This window comes from Aulostomus chinensis, chromosome 8, assembly GCF_037954235.1.
Source record: "Aulostomus chinensis isolate RoL2024-O1b breed Wild chromosome 8, RoL_Achi_v1.0, whole genome shotgun sequence".
NCBI classification, from domain to species: Eukaryota; Metazoa; Chordata; class Actinopteri; order Syngnathiformes; family Aulostomidae; genus Aulostomus; species Aulostomus chinensis.
The window spans coordinates 15,258,337-15,275,089 of record NC_141327.1 but is presented as its reverse complement, the minus strand read 5'-3'; the positions used below and the strand labels follow the sequence as shown (position 1 = coordinate 15,275,089).

General features: G+C 43.9%; 2 protein-coding genes across 2 annotated transcripts; one reads left to right on the top strand and one right to left on the bottom strand.

Annotated features, from left to right (window-relative positions):
- Positions 1-631: 631 nt before the first annotated feature.
- Positions 632-6,155, top strand: LOC147257339 (uncharacterized). Its single transcript, XM_086211185.1, has 8 exons — positions 632-868; positions 1,685-2,019; positions 2,115-2,225; positions 2,647-2,769; positions 3,193-3,556; positions 3,662-3,721; positions 3,809-4,122; positions 4,214-6,155. Exons 2-8 carry the CDS (start codon positions 1,687-1,689, stop codon positions 5,732-5,734), a joined length of 2,826 nt encoding a protein of 941 aa, XP_086067311.1. The 5' UTR covers positions 632-868; positions 1,685-1,686; the 3' UTR covers positions 5,735-6,155.
- Positions 6,156-8,543: 2,388 nt separating this feature from the next.
- lyl1 (LYL1 basic helix-loop-helix family member) lies at positions 8,544-14,838 on the bottom strand. The gene is made up of 4 exons (XM_086211184.1): positions 14,274-14,838; positions 11,780-13,204; positions 10,426-10,523; positions 8,544-10,255 (listed from the first exon to the last, which is right to left on the bottom strand). The coding sequence occupies exons 2-4, from the start codon at positions 12,490-12,492 to the stop codon at positions 9,711-9,713; spliced, it is 1,356 nt and encodes a 451-aa protein (XP_086067310.1). The 5' UTR covers positions 12,493-13,204; positions 14,274-14,838; the 3' UTR covers positions 8,544-9,710.
- Positions 14,839-16,753: the final 1,915 nt, after the last annotated feature.

Below are 16,753 nucleotides of genomic sequence, written 5' to 3'. Positions count from 1 at the left end.
GCGACAGACTCAGATTAACAATCCATTTCACAGGCTTCCACAGGGTTTGACTCCATTCATGTGCATTCTCGCATGCTTGTGCTCATTTTTTGTTGTTGATGAATAGAGCTGTAAGTGTATGTGATGAACGAGTCTGCAGGGATTTAAGACCTGACTTCATATGAACACTAAAGTCCACACGCTTATGTAGACATATTTAGTTTTGACCTTAAACTGGATTTCTAAACCCACTATACCGGATGCAGGGGGGTGACCATGTACTCTGTGAATGCTTTATTAGTTATTCTGCTAAAATCCAAATAATCCATAATCCAAAATTCACAGCTGGAGGCTCAGTCATGCCCTACAGTAGCATTCAGTGTGTGTACCTATGTGAATGCTATAAAAACACAGATTTATTCTGCCTGAACTCTATAAATTGTGTTGACAGCCTCTGTGTTTACACCTTTGTCCTGCCAAAGTATTTACAAGCATATTTTACCAATTAACCACCTCAGCAAGTTAAAAACTCAGAACAGCTTCTTTGACATTCACCCATGAGTTCTGAGATATTGTGGGTGTGGTCGATAAACCAGAATGATTCACAAGTGCCCCGGGACACCTGCTCCACCCCATCTAGGAATGCTAAACAGCCTGTAGACAAAGAAACCTGTTGTGCGCTCCGACATATACTAATAGTTTTGGTCATGTGTACATGTGTTCCAAATTGGGAGTGGTGAGACGGGTACTCTGTGAGATCCAAGCGATGTAGGTAGCTGTTAGTAGGCGACTGGGAGTCCACATGGTCTGAAGTTGTCCTGATGAGAGAGAGCGGGACTTCACGTTTCTGACCCAGCACTCAGAAGACGAGACGGTTTCAAAGAGTTGAGTAAGTACGCTTCCTTCTGCTGGAGTAATGAACTGGGTTTCTAATTTTAGCAGTTCTATGTAGTTTTCTCTATTCAGGTGGGATCAGCTGGAGCAGTAACTTTTGCAGTACGAGTGAACCATACACAGTTTCTTAGACCTGTTGTTGGATCACTGTGTTTTGAGCACAGCAGTGTTTGTACCGGCCGTGTCAGTTTATGTCAGCTTTAACTGGACACACAACAGGAACTCATTTTACCACTGTATTCACTAATTTCACAGTCCAGCTGAACGTATGTAGCTTTTGTAATGCCTTCTCTCTCTCTCTCTCACTCTCTAAACATTGTATTTATGTCTTTGCATTAAAACATGTGTTTTTGGAATGTTTGCATAGGAGTCTGAATATAAAAGGTTCTGGTAGAATGTAGTTTGGCAAGACCGGCAAGGTGTGGCATGTCAGGAACACTTTGAAAAGGGAACACAGTGAGAAACCAGTGAAATCGCTACCTCTGAGTAGGAGCCCAGCCTTTATCAATGATTGTCAACTCGTGCACAGCAGGCGAGAGAAGGACGAAGAAACCCTTTTTCCATTAACTTGCTCAAACACTGAGGATAGAAAAAACTGCCTCATCCTTGTAGATGTTAGTGCAGAAATGTCACCCCACCCAACCTGCCAAAGTCTCTGCTTTTCCAGTTTTATCTGCATGTGTGATCATGCTTCTTAGAGGTCTCAAGAGACGCACAGTATGTTTGACTCAACACACCTTGCAGAAGCAGGTGTTGCTTCTTACCAAATAGCACGAATATCACGTGACCCCCCCTCCTCTTTTCTTTCCAGTTATGAGTGAACACCTGAGTGAGATAAATAACAGGTCCTCGACCTCGGAGCTGAGACTTATTCTATTGGGGAACATCGGATGTGGGAAGACGTCATCGGCAGACACCATCACGGGCAAGCTCTCCCTAGTCGCTCCCAATGCCTCCAGGAGCTGTCAGCTACGGCAGCACGTCACTGAGGGCAGGCAGGTGACCCTGGTGGAGGCGCCGAGATGGTACTGGAACGGTGGGGAGATGGAAGAAAGCGTCAGGACAGAGACGAGGCTAGCCATGTCTCTGGTAGCTCCAGGTCCACATGCCATTTTACTGCTGGTGCCTGTCGGACAGTTCACGGAGGTAAATGTCCTCACCTGAGCTTTCACCACAAATACTCAGTAGTACTCAGTAGGATGTGTGCAGCCTCTCAACGGTTTTTCATCTTACATTTCTAGATGGAGGGTCGTGTGCCTGCAGAGCTGCAGGAGTTGTTTGGGGAGGACGTCCTGGACCACACTCTAGTCCTGCTGACCTGTGGGGACTACTTAATGGGAAAGACTGTGGAGGTATTAGAGAAGTACACCTGTCCTCCCGTAGTGTACTGCGAGAAGAATGTCAAGTCCTTTATAATGTTTTGTATACACTTCCGTATCGTGAACTTTCAGGCAAGTAGAGCAGAAATGTACCTTCCACAGCTCAAAGCTTGTTCCTGGTTCACTGAGCAACAACAATGCGGTCTTCCTCTTCCTCCTCGTAGACATTTTGTACTATTTTCTGTGCCAAGTGATATTTTAGACAAGGGAAAACACATACACACAGCACAGAAATTGAGATTTTCTGAAAAAAATTCACATTTATAGCACACAATTTTATGTAAAACATAAAAAAAACAGGTTTATTTTTTGAAGCACAATCACTGCTCTAATCAGCTAATGACTTTGAAACCAGGAAGGAAATCTAATCCTCCCCAAAACTACTTTTCTACAGCAATACCTGCAGCGAGAGAACCCGGGTCTGAGGGCGGTGATTGAGAGCTGTGGGGGGCGGTACCATGTCATCAATAATCGTCAGCGACAGAACAGGGAGCAGGTTCATGAGCTGCTGGAAAAGGTAAGAGCTTTAAAAAGAGAGTGATTGAAAGCAGTTCAGTCAGTCAGTGTTTTTACTCTTACATTTTTTTTTTTTTGGGGGGATGTAGGAGTTGACACGTTTACATTTCCAAACACTTCTTTATATCTTTTGAAAGTGAGTTTCAGTTCGAGTGCATGTGTGTCTCTTACTGATTTGTTTGGGAAGGTTGCTGTGACGGTACTTTGTAGTTTAACAAGCTACGCCCTTTTTACACAAACGCCGTGATCCCACTGCAGTCTGGACCGGTTTAGGAATTAGTCATTAGGTTTAAAACTTGACTGGCAGCGTGAATTAACTCCAGTTTATGCTAATTAACCACAATTTTAATTAACTGCAGGAATGTGTCATTTTAAATGTATGAGAGGCATTTCCAAAATGAAAGTATATATTTTTTTGGAACAGGTGGACATGATGGTGCAGAACAATGGCGTATACCATATGAAAACAGCCCAGGAGAGAGAGCTGGAGAGACGAGTGAATGAAAGAAAACGAGAGCTTCTGGAAAGTTTTAGGGCTCAAAAAGAAGAGAGAGCATCGACTCGTGTGCAGCACGTTGAAACGATTAGGAGCAGGGAACGAGAAGAGGAGGATCACAGTTTGTGGGAGAGGACGACAAATGACGAGAGAGAAGAAACGGAGGGAGGAGTAGACGTGACACAAGTTTCTCAAGAGCTTTATTCCACTCCGGCGCCAGAGCGACAAACATATTCAACGCTGTATGAGGATGGCGAGGAGAGGACGTCCACCAGATTCAAACTGAATGCAGGTAAAGAGAAGTGGAGCTGGAGATGTTCTGCATCATAGTGTCACTGTGAGGGGAAATAAGAAAATGAAAGTGATCATGAACTGCAGAACTCTTTTTCCTCTGTAGATGGAGCCATACTCTCTCAAATGTCTGAGGTGAAACCAACCACTAAAGTCATCACCACTTGTAAGTAACAAAAACTCACTCGGTAGCTCGGTCCTGTTATTATATAACTGTGTTTGTGACACTTCCATGTTCAACTTTATCTTTCAGTTCACCACAGAATCAACAGCTTTGAAGAGAGATCACCTGAGGCATCTCCTACCTCCACGTTTCATTCGCCCGTCTTCTCCGATTTCTCCTCTTCCTCCTCCGCGCCGACCTTCACTTCATCTCCTGAGGCATCCTATGTATCCTCCTCATCCTTTCCAGAGCTTCGTCTGGTATTACTCGGCAGGTCTGGAGCAGGAAAGAGCAAAGTTGGCAATATCATCCTGGGGCGGAAGGAGTTCGAGTCACTGCCCGACAGCCTCACACCTGTCACTCAGGAGTGTGGGAAGAAGAAGGCATTTGTAGCAGGAAGACGGGTTTGTGATGTGTGCTTGTTCCTTTCTTGCTATCTCCCTTTGGCTTCTTGCTATTTTACCCTGGTAAATCTGTCTCCTTTCGGTGCTGCAGGTGGCAGTGGTGGACACCCCAGACTGGTTCAACTCAGAGCGTGGTCCAGATGAGGTGCGGGCTCAGATCTCCTCCTGTGTTGCATTGTCCAGTCCTGGGCCCCACGCGTTCCTCCTGTGTGTCCCCACAGACCAGCCTGCTAAGACTGAGCTACAGGCTCTCAGGACCCTTGAGTCTGTCTTTGGCCCCAACGCAGTCCAGAGACACACGCTGGTGCTCTTCACCTACGCTGATCGACTGAGGGAGAGTGGGAGGGCAGGGGCTGACAGTGTGGAGGCGTACATCGCTGGCCAGCGTGACGATTTGTTAAAGCTGGTGGAAAAATGCGGTGACAGGTTTCATGTGATGGAAGGAAAGGAAGGGAATGTAGCAGAGCTGCTAGAAAAGGTGGAGCAATCAGTGAAGGAGGCTGGAGGACAGTGTTATTCTTGTCCTGCTTTTCAGGAAGCTGAGAACAGAGTGAGGGAGAGACAGCTTGAGATAACAAGGGAAAGAAGGAGGGAACATCTGGAAGAAGAGAAGGTTAGACAGCGGCTACTCTATCCTCACATGCAGCCTGTAGCCGAGGCAGAAGAGGAAGTGAGAGAAGGTGAGATTGAGAAAACAAGGGATGAGGCAGAGATGAGTGTAAGCACCATGAATTTGGAGAGCCTTCCTCCTGTTACACTTTCCAGCATGTCCCCATCATTTCTTCAATCCATGATGGAGAAAATGCAGTCCAGTGCAAAGATGTTGCCCAAACTGTTGTCAGATAGCTCTGTGTGGGTCGGTGAGGGAGCGAAGAAGGTGAGAAGTAGTCCAATATGGGGACGAGTAGGCAGCGGAGCACAAAACGTCCAGAAGATGATGGCTGACAGTGCTGTGTGGGAGAAGATGGGAGCCCAAGCTGGACATGTCTCCAAACTGGTAGGAGATAAAGTTCCCAAGGTGCTGGTGGATGGAACAAAGGCAGCAGCAGCAAGTCCCGTGTGGGGAAAAGTTGGTTCTGGAGCCAGGATTGTAGCCGACAGCTCCAAGCGTGTCGGGGCTGGGATCGGAACTGGAGCTAAGAATTTGGCGCAGAGTTCTGTGTGGGGAACAATGGGATCTGGGGCCAAAACTGGAGCTAAACTGGTGGCCGACAGCTCTATGCGTGTCGGAGCTGGAATTGGAACTGGTGCAAAAAAGGTGGCACAGAGTCCGGTGTGGGGAAAAGTGGGCTCTGGGACCAAAGCAGGGGTCAAAATGGTTGCTGAGAGCTCAGTGTGGGAGAAAGTTGCAACCACTGCCAAAAAGGTGCCAAAGGCTGTGATAGGTGGTGCACTGTTAGGCTTGGTGCTTGGTGTGTTTTTGGGGGGTGTGGTTGGTGGAACTGTGGGGGCGGTTGCAGGATCTGCAGTCACTGAGGTGGGCAGGCGAAAGCTGACTAACAAGAACTCGTCAGCAAACGCAGATGAAGTTGCAAGCAATGTGCAAAGTGCAGTGAACAAGAGTGTGGATTCTCTGGTAAAAGAAGGAGAGAAAATATTGAAAACAGAATGAATGACTGACTGGATCAAGGAAGCTGGAACAGTGATGTAAAACATGAACCATGCGCACTGAATTCTCTTTTAGCCTTCGTTTCTTCACAAATAGAACTGCAATACTACTGTCAGATTGTACGAGCTTTCAAAACAAATGTCGAGATGAAATTCAAGTATTCCATTATCTAAACTAGACGGCGTGCGAAGAAAAAATATGAACTCATACTTCTGCAAAATTTGTAAGTCAAGTGGATTTTCATAATTTAGCCAGTGAGCCATACATGTGCACCATATACTCATAGGTTTGAGCACTATATTTATATGGAATTTTAAGATTTTTCAAACTAATCAAACAAGGCAGTTTTTTTTCCTGTAATATTGTAATATTCATCAGTTTAATTCAAACATAAATAAAACAAAATTAATTTAAAATGAAAGCTTTCTTGTCCGTGTTTACTCCACGAGTCCCATGGTCTACAATATTTCTCCATTTGTTGACTCTACAGCGGCTTTAGGACCAATAACCTTGTTGCTGCTGGTATTTGTGTGTGCACACTGGTAAGACTGGTAGCATGAAGCACACAACAGAGGTGGAGGGGTGGAGGCAGTGACATTTTATCTCTCAGTCCCAGGCTGGCTAACGTCACCCTGCTTGGCCTCCTGAAACTGAGGGAGTGCAGGGTAACACTCCAGTGGTCTCTACTTCCATCATTAGCTTTGGTTTTGTATGACTTGTATATGTTACTTATTTTTTTTATAAAACGGACACTAGTATTTTCAAGCACTGGCCCCGCGGCCCACCAAACATCTGAGTCTTGTTAAGAACCATACGTGATGTTGGGCTTCATCATTTTCTCCTCGCCTCTCCAGTTGTGCGATGTAACGTGTTGTGTGTTCGACTTGTTTCCTGGAAGTGATGTTAACAGGGGAAAAACTGGCCAAACTTCAGCTATTTGAGGAAATGAATGGCCCACACAACAAAACATTGAGCCCTCAGCTGTGTCACATTTCTCTAATATTAAATCTTAGCATCTTTAGATTAGAATTCTGTCATTATCCTGCTGTCAACCTCAAATTTTCATTTTCCGCCACCTTGTTTTTCTCATATTTGTGTGAGCACATCAGCAGTTTCAGAGTAACGTGCATTGAAGTAAAAGTTGAAAATATGGCAGAAAAGCTGCTTGTTAATGTTTTCACAAAAACATTCACTGATGACACAAAGCGTAAATTTGTGAGCACAGAACAAAAATCAAATCCTACGAAGGTAAAAGAAGGCTTGCACAAAGTCCCAAAAGTTTGTAAAATGCTTCATTTTAGTCTCTCATGTTTTCAGATGCCTCATTTACACTGTCGCCCATGTAAACCAAAATTGTTGACAACGCAGGAAGAAACTTCCCTCTTTTATGTATCCGAGCAATAGATAGTTAGAATTAAAATGTATGAAACATAAAATGTGATATGTGCATTGAAGGCTGTGGCGCCAAAGCACATCTGTAACCCTTGATAATTTCTCTTGTAATTAAGATATGATGACGAAGGCTTCAGGCGTCGAGGTTTAGCTACCTTAAATGTGCTTAAATTGAACTTTTGAAAAGCTCTATAAAAGATGCCGACAACTCGGAATCATCCTCAGGCTGCATAAATCAGGATTCAAAAAATGTTTCCATGTCTTTTCCGAATGTTCCCACAATATTGTTTAAAAAAAGTTGTGCAAAATAAACAGAGCAATTTATTTGTTTCTCCAGTACAAAAACAGGCAGCCGCTTTTCTGTGGACCCCAGCCTCAACTCGTAATCCTGGCTGTGGTTTGAGAATGAAGTGAGGAGGGGGACGGAGCAGCCTGGCACAGGCAGCTGGAGGGTTGTGAAAGCAGCTCTTCCTGTTGTGTGGTCCTGAAACCGGGTGTATAGGGGTTCCCAGAACATCCTGGGGCTGATCTCTCTCTGTTTTTCACCTCTCCACTCACTTCATGCAGTTGGCACCCCAAACGTCCACCCGCCGCTCAAACACACACACACACACACACACACACACACAGCCTCCACCCCTCCTCCAGGAAGCTCGTTGGCCATCAGTGAGACAGCACCAACCGTAGGTGTTTCCTGGCCACCAGATAGAACCGAGCATAGACAGCTCTACTGCACAGCTGCACCCCCCTACCCCCCCACCCCCCTACCCCAAACCCTTACTGTGTCCAAAAACCTCCTTAATATACAGAATCCCATCTTCAACCGCCTCCCACGTCCACCCGACCTTTCTCCCACACCTAAAGATGTTGCTGTTACATAAATCCTTGCTTGTTCTTCACCACACGCGCGCACAAACACACACACACACACACACGCGCACACACACACAGTACGTGCACTATAGATGAAAACTGCCCTTCATGGAATAATGATGGAGGCAGTTTTTTCCATTGCTGGCATTGTCACACTGTAATGTCAGCAAACAGTTACATCCGGCTTTAGGGAGTTACATCACTCACTATACGTATTTTTTAAACTGGTGTTGTTTATGGCTCCCTCGTGTTGTGATAAATCTCTCATCGTGGGGAGCAGCACAAACAAACAAAATGGACTTTGGCTATTCTGCTCATAGAATGTGTGCTGACAAGGTCGATGTGCTCAGCTGTGACCGTCACAGTCACATCTAATGTTAAACGCGATCAAATGGCATTACATTTTTATCTTTTAACATCCAATATGTACTTTTCTTTTTTTTTTTACATCGATACACAAACGTTCCCTAAACAAGACATAATGAAACATAAGGACGTGTTGAGAAATCGTGCTGACAAAGAGCAGTCTTTGGAACGCAATAAGAGGATGTCAAAAAAGGAAGAGCCAACTAAAACACACTTTATTTCTGTCTGGTACAAGTGTGTCACAATGTCAGGGTGGAACCATCAAGGCTGACAATAATAAGAGAGGCAACACTGAAAATGACCAGTACTGTCATGCAAGTACGTAACTGTGACACGAGGAGATGATCTTAGTTGGACTGGACAATGCTAATAAATCTGCATGTCAATTGTAGATCTACACGAAAGAGATAATTCAACACCTTGAATTTCCTGTCTGTGAAATGATTGTTTTTGCATAATTCATCCATGCTGGATAATTATTTGACATCTAGGAGGAAAATCTGACCAGAGAAGATTGCAACCATATTTAAGGAACATAAAGGTTCCGTCAAAGTAATACTCCAACCAAAAGTTTTGTTTTGCCTTAAGAGTTCTCACAAATACAAATCTTGAGCTCACAAAGACATTTTTTGCAACCATTGTACTATTTCTGTGTGATTCTAAAATACAGGAAGAACCAGCCACGTACAGCAACGCTGTCCAAAAATGTCTCTTTATAAAGGTGTGGTCTAGGCTATAATCCAGCTCCCAAGCACACTTCGTCATGGTAGCACTTTCATTTGAGCAACTCGCTTTTGCCAAACTCTCTGAATCTTTGCCAGCTCTCTAGCCAGCTGGCTTTAGTTCATCTATTTGTTTGTTTTTTTTGTAGATTACTGAGCATAAACCTGAATAAAGAAGATGTGGATTATTCTGGATCATACATTTGAGCACTTTTAAACTGAAAATTTGGGGGCAATTTTACTACTGTTTATATTTGGTGGCTGCAGAGCATCATTAGCTTAAAGCTACATATACATGCCTGGCTTTTCTGCATTCTGGAATCACAAAGAAATAATGCAGCCGTGAACTCAACATACATTTTTTGGTACTTGAAAGTCAAAGTATACTTTTTAGGTGAAGTATCGCTTAAAGTTCTATGCCACTCACAAAACAATGTTTGCACATCACTGGAAACAATACAAAAGACAGTTATAACTACAAATGATCACCAAACATTTATCTCCGTGCACCGTAAAGAAGAAACTCACTCTTTGGCATCCGGTGACGATTTTGTGTCCTGTCCTGTCTGTCAGTGTGACGTTTAAACTCCCAGCGGCTGCACACCTTTCGTATGCTGCCTTTGCTGTCATCGTTCATCATTTGTGGCCGTCACCATCCTTATCTGACCCTTAACCTTCCCTAGAATGCCATGCGCCACGATAGAGGTCTTAGCCCCAAAGCTTTCCTCACTGTCTGTGTCACCGTAGCAACTGGATGTTGCTGGGGAATTGGCCAGGGCAATGACTGAGTCTGTTGAGTCTCTGTCTCTGTGGGCTCTTACCAATCCAGGACGAGCTGAAGATGGCGGGGCATTGTGGGGTGGAGGAGGAGTGTTGCACTGAAAAACAGTATTCCGTTTATTACTTTCCAGCCCAGGCATGGCACCCTGGTCCCCAGCCTCCACCTCAGCTGAGACCCTGCTCTTATCCTGAGCCTGATCATTGAGTAAGGTGACCAGGAAGTTGATGTACTTAACAGCCAGGCGAAGTATTTCATTCTTGCTGAGCTTCTTGTCGGGTGGATGTGTGGGGATGAGTTTTCTCAGCTCTGAGAAGGCCCCGTTCACATTCTGCTGCCGCCAGCGCTCACGGCTGTTGGTGAAAACACGACGAGCAATTTTCTGAGGGGGGCCTGTTAGACACACAGACACTGTGACTGAGTGTGTGTAGGGTGTTAAAGCTCTGTCACTGTCTACTTTATCTTATAATAAGAAGCCAAATACTGATAACTTGAGGGGCAATCACTCACCTACAGTCACGCGTACTAATATCAATGTCTGATTTTTATTCAGGCCCACTCACATTCATTGATGTCCATCTCAAAGTGTGACGAGGGTCTCCTCTTAATCCGGCTGCTGCTGATGACGCCGAAGCTTCCTCCTGAGGTACCCAGGTAAGAACTGGAGAGAAACACATATCAAAAGAACATGATGAAGGAGAGAAATCTTGTGGCTGGAGTAAACTACCAAGAAGAGGGTGGAAGCCATTAACTGAACTGGGATTGTGTGTGTAGCATTGATTGAGTGTGCGTGCATTTTTTGCCCATTCTAATTAAGCCTGGTTACTCTCCGATTCTATGACCAGTAGATAAGATAGATCAATGCTCTGTGCTACAAACACAGCAGAGAAAGAGGTGGGGAGAGAACCTTATTCCCAGGTGAACATGACAGATGGGGGAGCCATGGCGACTGTAGCAAATCCGACTTCTGCTCTGTTATACTGTGAAAAAGTGTTTGGAAAATCCTTTTTGGAGTTCAGAATAGATGAACAGTAGGAGGCCATTGATAACGTCTGCAAATGAATGCCTGTATTCATGGGAGTGAGATTTGGAGGCCATAAAGAGCTTTAAGAGGTCTGTTATGTGGCTTTTTGTCGGCTGAACTTGCTCCGAAGGAACATGGATGTGTAACCTAAATTTTGCTGCAGTATTTGCATGGAAGAGATCAGTATTCATCCAACATATACACTTATGTACACAGTATTTATCCAGTCTGTACATGCACGTGTGCGCGCGCACACACACACACACACACACACACGTTTTTATGTATATGTATATATACATAAATGCACACACATATTTACATATATACACATACATATATCTACACATATATACATACACACATCTATCTATCTACATATATATGTATATATGAATATGTATATTTGTATATATGTATACATAAATACACACACACAGAGTTTTTGTCCAACATGAACTGCATACTGTACATATATACTTGGTGTTCATCTAAAATCCTTTATGGATGAATGACATTCGCCTGAGAATGTTACAATGGGAACTTAGTAATTGCAGCATTTGAGGTTTTATATGAAACAGAAACTCTGAGGCGTTACTAGCAAAGAGGCACGAGGGTCCCTCGTCTCAGGAAACCATATTCTGTTATTTCATATCAAAGGGTTCCAATGAGTTGAGAAGAAGGTGTGTACAGATTTAACTGGTCATGCAAAAGCCAAGTGTTTATTTAACGCTAATTATCAGAGTATCTTCTGAATATTTAGTATAATTTTCCATTGCAATGATTGAACTGAAACAAGGAAGCCCTTGCTTTGTGTGTGACGACTACACTGTTTAATTTTATTAGCAGTAGGACATAAAGGTGAAGGATGGTAATCTTGACATTTGTCTCACCTGGAGAAAAAGGGGTGATTCGGCAGGTACTGCTGAAGCAACAGGGGTCCTGGGGATGGAGCTGATGAACCTCCAAGACCTCCAGAACCTGCAGGGCCTCCAGAGCTGGTGACAGTTAAACCGGTCAGCTGGCCACGGCGAAGGTCTGGATGGGGCCCGTGAGGAAGTTTGGGAATTGGGTGCAGCGTAGTCAGAGGGGTGTTTGGAATTGGCAAAGGGGGTTTACTGTGACCAAGACTGATGACTGGAATGTGTGGTGGGAGAGGAGAGGATGATGAAGGGAAAGGTGCCAAGGAGGCTGGAGGTGGGAGAGGGCTCGGGGAGGTCTTGGCTGGTGCTGGGAGGAGTGGAGGTGGAGAGGAAAGTGTTGGGGATCCATTAGTAGGGTCTTCTGGTTTCTCCTTCTCTGCCTCCACGACAATGTGGTCAGGTGCAGCAGTTGTATCTGCATGGTGATTGGTTAGCACTGTCGTCATGGCGCCTGGGGACTGAATGGAGCTGGCAGCGGGGAAATCCATGTGTCTCTTGTGTCCCGTCTTATTTGTAGAATGCAGGGTGTTGTTAGAAGATGGTGCAGTCTGGTTCTGGAGGGGACTGTGCTGCTCCATGGAGTCACAGGAGGGTGAGGAGACAGGGGAGGAGGAAGAGGAGGAGGGGCGAGGTATGTTTGGTGGTGAGGCAGACAGGTCGGTGGGGTTAAGCTTCTCCATCATAGTGGTGAAGTCTGGAGGTAACCCTGTGAGTTCAGTTTTCCTCTGTGCTGCTCGATGTGTGTGCGCGCGCGAGTGTGTGTGTGTGTGTCAGTTTGCCTTGTGCTTGTTGTGTCTATATATTAGGAACATGTTCATGTGCACCACCTGCAGCGACACTCCGCAACATGTATCGTTTCCATAAGGGCGACTTGGAACCTTCCTTTCCTTTGATGCACTTTCCTGCGCTTATGCAATATTTTGCTGATTTACCTCACAACAAAGGAGTGACAACACAACTAAAACCCAACATGTCAGTTTAAGTTCCTTTGAAAGAGCAAAAACTGCTCACTCATTCAGCCGTACTACCGTTCTACCCATTACTGCCTCCTTTACTACCTTTACTTACATTAAACTGCAGTAATTCCCTCAGCAAAGGTGCCACTGAAACAAACACACTGTCCGTATGATGTTTAATGTCGTGCGAAATTCTGCGGTATAATCTTTGGACGCAGCGTGGAGCCAGGGTGGCTGCGGTAGTTGAATGTAAAGTGGATGTCCGTATTTTTCTTACAGTACATCCTGAGTAGCAGACTCTTGGTGGTGAAGGAGTCTCCAGTGGCAGCTCTCACTGAATCTATGTGTCTGTCTGTGTGTAATTTGAGGATATGAGTCAAAATCCTTTTAAGCGTTCAAATGTCCCAGGCTGGCGAGGATTGGATTGATATCAAAGAGTCTGTTGAACAAAAGAAACAGAGAAAAAAAAACACACGTGCTGTAATACGGCATATTTGCTGTATATTTGGTGACGGCAATGAGGTAGAAATAAAATACAGTCCGAAGGTGAAACTTTGCTCACAAAAATAAGGAGTGCAGTTCATGGAAATTTACTGATGCATCACTTCCGATAGATGTGATTGACAGATGCAGCTCAACTTTTTGGTATTTAGCAAATGTGTCAATCAACTTTTTGCGTGCTGCTTCTTTGCGGAGGGAGACATTTGTATGTATTCTGCTCTGCAACTTAAGGGATCTTGATTTCTAAGGTTTTGCAATCGTTCCTGTTCCTGTCTTCACGGGTGGTCATGACTTTATTTTGGACAGTTCCTTCTTTCGCAATAATTTGACTTGAAAGTAGTTTTTATAGCCTAATCGTGCATGGGTGTTATATTTAATGTCAGAACGATATCGTAGTAAAAAAACAAAAAAACAGCAATCTTTTTAGACACCGAACAGAAATATTTTTGAATATACATCAAAGGTCAAATACGCAGGGCTATGAGGATAAATTTGATGAGCACGTTGGTTCCGTTTGATTTCACTGCAGTTACTAGGAACTCGAGCAATGATGACTAAAAGGAATAAAGCTGATGAAGCAGGAGGTGCTTTGTCAAATCAAGCCTTCATTCTGTGGAGCATTCACTTTTCACAACTTCAGTATTACCTTTTCCTGATGATAAGTAATAATCACCAAAGTACTATTATTTATTTTTCTTACATCATAAAATTTTTGTTGCGTTTTCTCTTTACATTTTTACTGTAAATTTACTGTAAATGGATGTTACAGTGATATATCTTAATGGATGACTCACATTCATAATTTGAATGTGACCAGTTAAACTTGAAATGCGTAGAACTAGAATATTTAGCTGGATTTTAATATGAGTTTATATGATATTAATATATGTTTAATGTAAGTCATGGCAAATGTGGGTTTATAATTTAAGAAGTTACGAGCTGCAAGCTCGTGTGATACACTGCAGACTGCGTAATACAAAATGTATAAAATCATCTGAAATACTCACAAATACATCATGGCACCCAGCGTGGCTTCTTGATCTCTCCACTTGCAAAATCCAAGTTCAAGTGAACTGCAAACGCACATGTGGTATCTTCCTAAACCCCCTCTTCCTCCTCCTCCTCCTCCTCTTCTTCGTCAAGTCTCTCACACTCTGTCACTGCCTGTCCGTCAATCTCTGAGGTCACAGTCGCAGCTTATACCGCTCCAGATACTTCCTTTGAAAATTATAACTTGTAGTAAAATAATACTGCAGAATATTCACCAAAAAGACAGAACGAGTCCAGAGATAAAAAATGTGTTTTTTTGTTGTGAAGTTGGCCCTTTGGACACGAGGATGGATGGTGTGTGTCTCTGCCATCCCCCCCCCGTCGTCCATATGTCAGGCTCACCTCTCTCTTTCCATTCCTTCTCTCACTCTCTTTTTCGCCAAGAAGACACAATGCTCTCGCTGGTTGCCAGTCGGAAAGCTGGCAAAATGTGAGGTGGGAGAGAGAGGGAGAGAGAGAGAGAGAGGGAGAGAGAGAGAGAAGGGGTAGAGCGAGAGGGAGAGAGGACCATGTTGCAAGGAGAGTTTTCCGCTCCCTGCTGGACAAGAGGATGTGCTAGTACAATATGGTGGCTGCTGATAAGAGCCTCAAAAGCTGCCTGTGGCCTGTAGATAAGAAACCCTCCACCCCCCCCCCCCCACCACCACCACCACACACACACACACACACACACACACACACACACACACACTTTTTATAACACATCTCTAACCCACACCTACAATCGTGCATGTACACACTGGACACACCAGACTGGTCAGCCCCAGACTTTGAAGCGACCTGGACTGTTTCCAAGAAAATATCTGCAACTGCGCTTATGACACAATATAATTAACAGCCAATGATGTACTGCTACACACACACACACAAACACACACACACACGTTAAGTAAATGCGTGACTATATACACACACACAGACAATAGCGCAGATAACACAATCAATCAGGGAATTACCCCACGTCTTTGCTTAAAAATGTTTTCTATTAGTTTGTTTTCATAGGCTGATTATAGGACAAAAAGATCCCTATTTATGTGTTTTCATTGCATTGTACACACACCAGCATACACGCGCACGCACGCACGCACGCACACACACACACGCACACACACACACACACACACACACACACACACACCCCCTCTAATAGTCTTTTAATCACCAGATCTGAGACAAATTGTTACACACAACGAAGTGAATAGAACAAACGGCCAACTGAATTGTTGCCGTCGAAGCTTCTGTTTTACTGAAAAGAATCATTTCAGCAGGTTTAAAACCGCTCATCTACACTGAAGCTGAAATCATTTGTTAATTTTTTTTTTTTAAAAGGAACCTGCAACTATTTAATATCGTCTGCCAACCTCGCTGAGCGGTATGATTGCAATGCTTTCCTTTGCCACGGACGATCGTACATGTGATACATTTAGCTTAAAGATTGTTATTCAAAACAATCTGAATAATGAAACAGAGCATTTTCCATGCTACTCAAACATATCACGCTCGCTACTTCATTAGATGCAGCTGTACTATGTAATACTCTGCAGTGCACCAGCTCTGACATGAATTCTATTTTTACAAAGCTCTGTTATTTTGTTTTGTTTTTTTACAGTCCTAGAAAAATTATAATTTTTATTGACATTTAAAAATCTTGAGGTGGATGCACATGGACCAACACAACTTCTGAGGTACTGAACCAAAATATGACAGACAAAATAAGGCTTGTGGCTTCTATTCAGGCAAAACCTATAAATACACAGGCGGCACAGTGGTGCAGGGGTTAGCACTGTCGCCTCACAGCAAGGAGGGTTTTCCCAAATTTATCTCAGTAACTTGAATAATACTTGAAAATAATTTGTATATTAATGGAATTTTCATGTGTATGTTTTGTTGCTTTTATCTGAAAAGAAGAATTTAATGAAACATCTGAATTAGTGACCAGGAGGCAGCCACAGACTTTCTCTCTCTCCTCATAAGGCCTGAATATTAGAAACACATCACAATAAAAAGAACCGGTTACATTAAAACATCTCTGTCCTTATCAATCGAAGGGGGAACATTATTGTCTGTGTCTTTTCTCATTGTTAGCTTATTATCTTTCCAGATGCATCAGATGACATTAGGTTGTCCAAGCGGACCTAATGAAGTGGCCATTAATCTGCGAATTAACCGATAATGATAATAATGTGATTGGCAGCTTCCCTCGGAAAATCTGTAACAGGGAATACACACAAAGGATTCTCCAGTCACTGGCCATGTGACGGAGGGTGGATCCCAGATTGGATATTCAGTGTGACATCAGAGCGCACCTGTGCCACTGATGTGTCACCAATAATCAAGTCGTCATCAGGGCAACGTTCCTGTCTGACAGTTCCTGAACTTCCTTCCTAAATCTGTCTCCCACACCCGTTCTCTCTCTCTCTCTCCCTCTCTCTCTCTC

Bases quoted from the DNA above. Each gene is read 5' to 3' on its own strand.
- lyl1 (XM_086211184.1), bottom strand. From the start codon at position 12,492: ATGATGGAGAAGCTTAACCCCACCGACCTGTCTGCCTCACCACCAAAC. The intron at 10,524-11,779 runs GTGAGACAAATG...GTTTCTCTCCAG, and splicing joins AATCACCCCTTTTTCTCCAG to TTCTTACCTGGGTACCTCAG. The intron at 10,256-10,425 runs GTGAGTGGGCCT...TGTGTCTAACAG, and splicing joins TGAGATGGACATCAATGAAT to GCCCCCCTCAGAAAATTGCT.
- LOC147257339 (XM_086211185.1), top strand. From the start codon at position 1,687: ATGAGTGAACACCTGAGTGAGATAAATAACAGGTCCTCGACCTCGGAG. The intron at 2,226-2,646 runs GTATTAGAGAAG...ACTTTTCTACAG, and splicing joins TAATGGGAAAGACTGTGGAG to CAATACCTGCAGCGAGAGAA. The intron at 2,770-3,192 runs GTAAGAGCTTTA...TTTTTGGAACAG, and splicing joins TTCATGAGCTGCTGGAAAAG to GTGGACATGATGGTGCAGAA.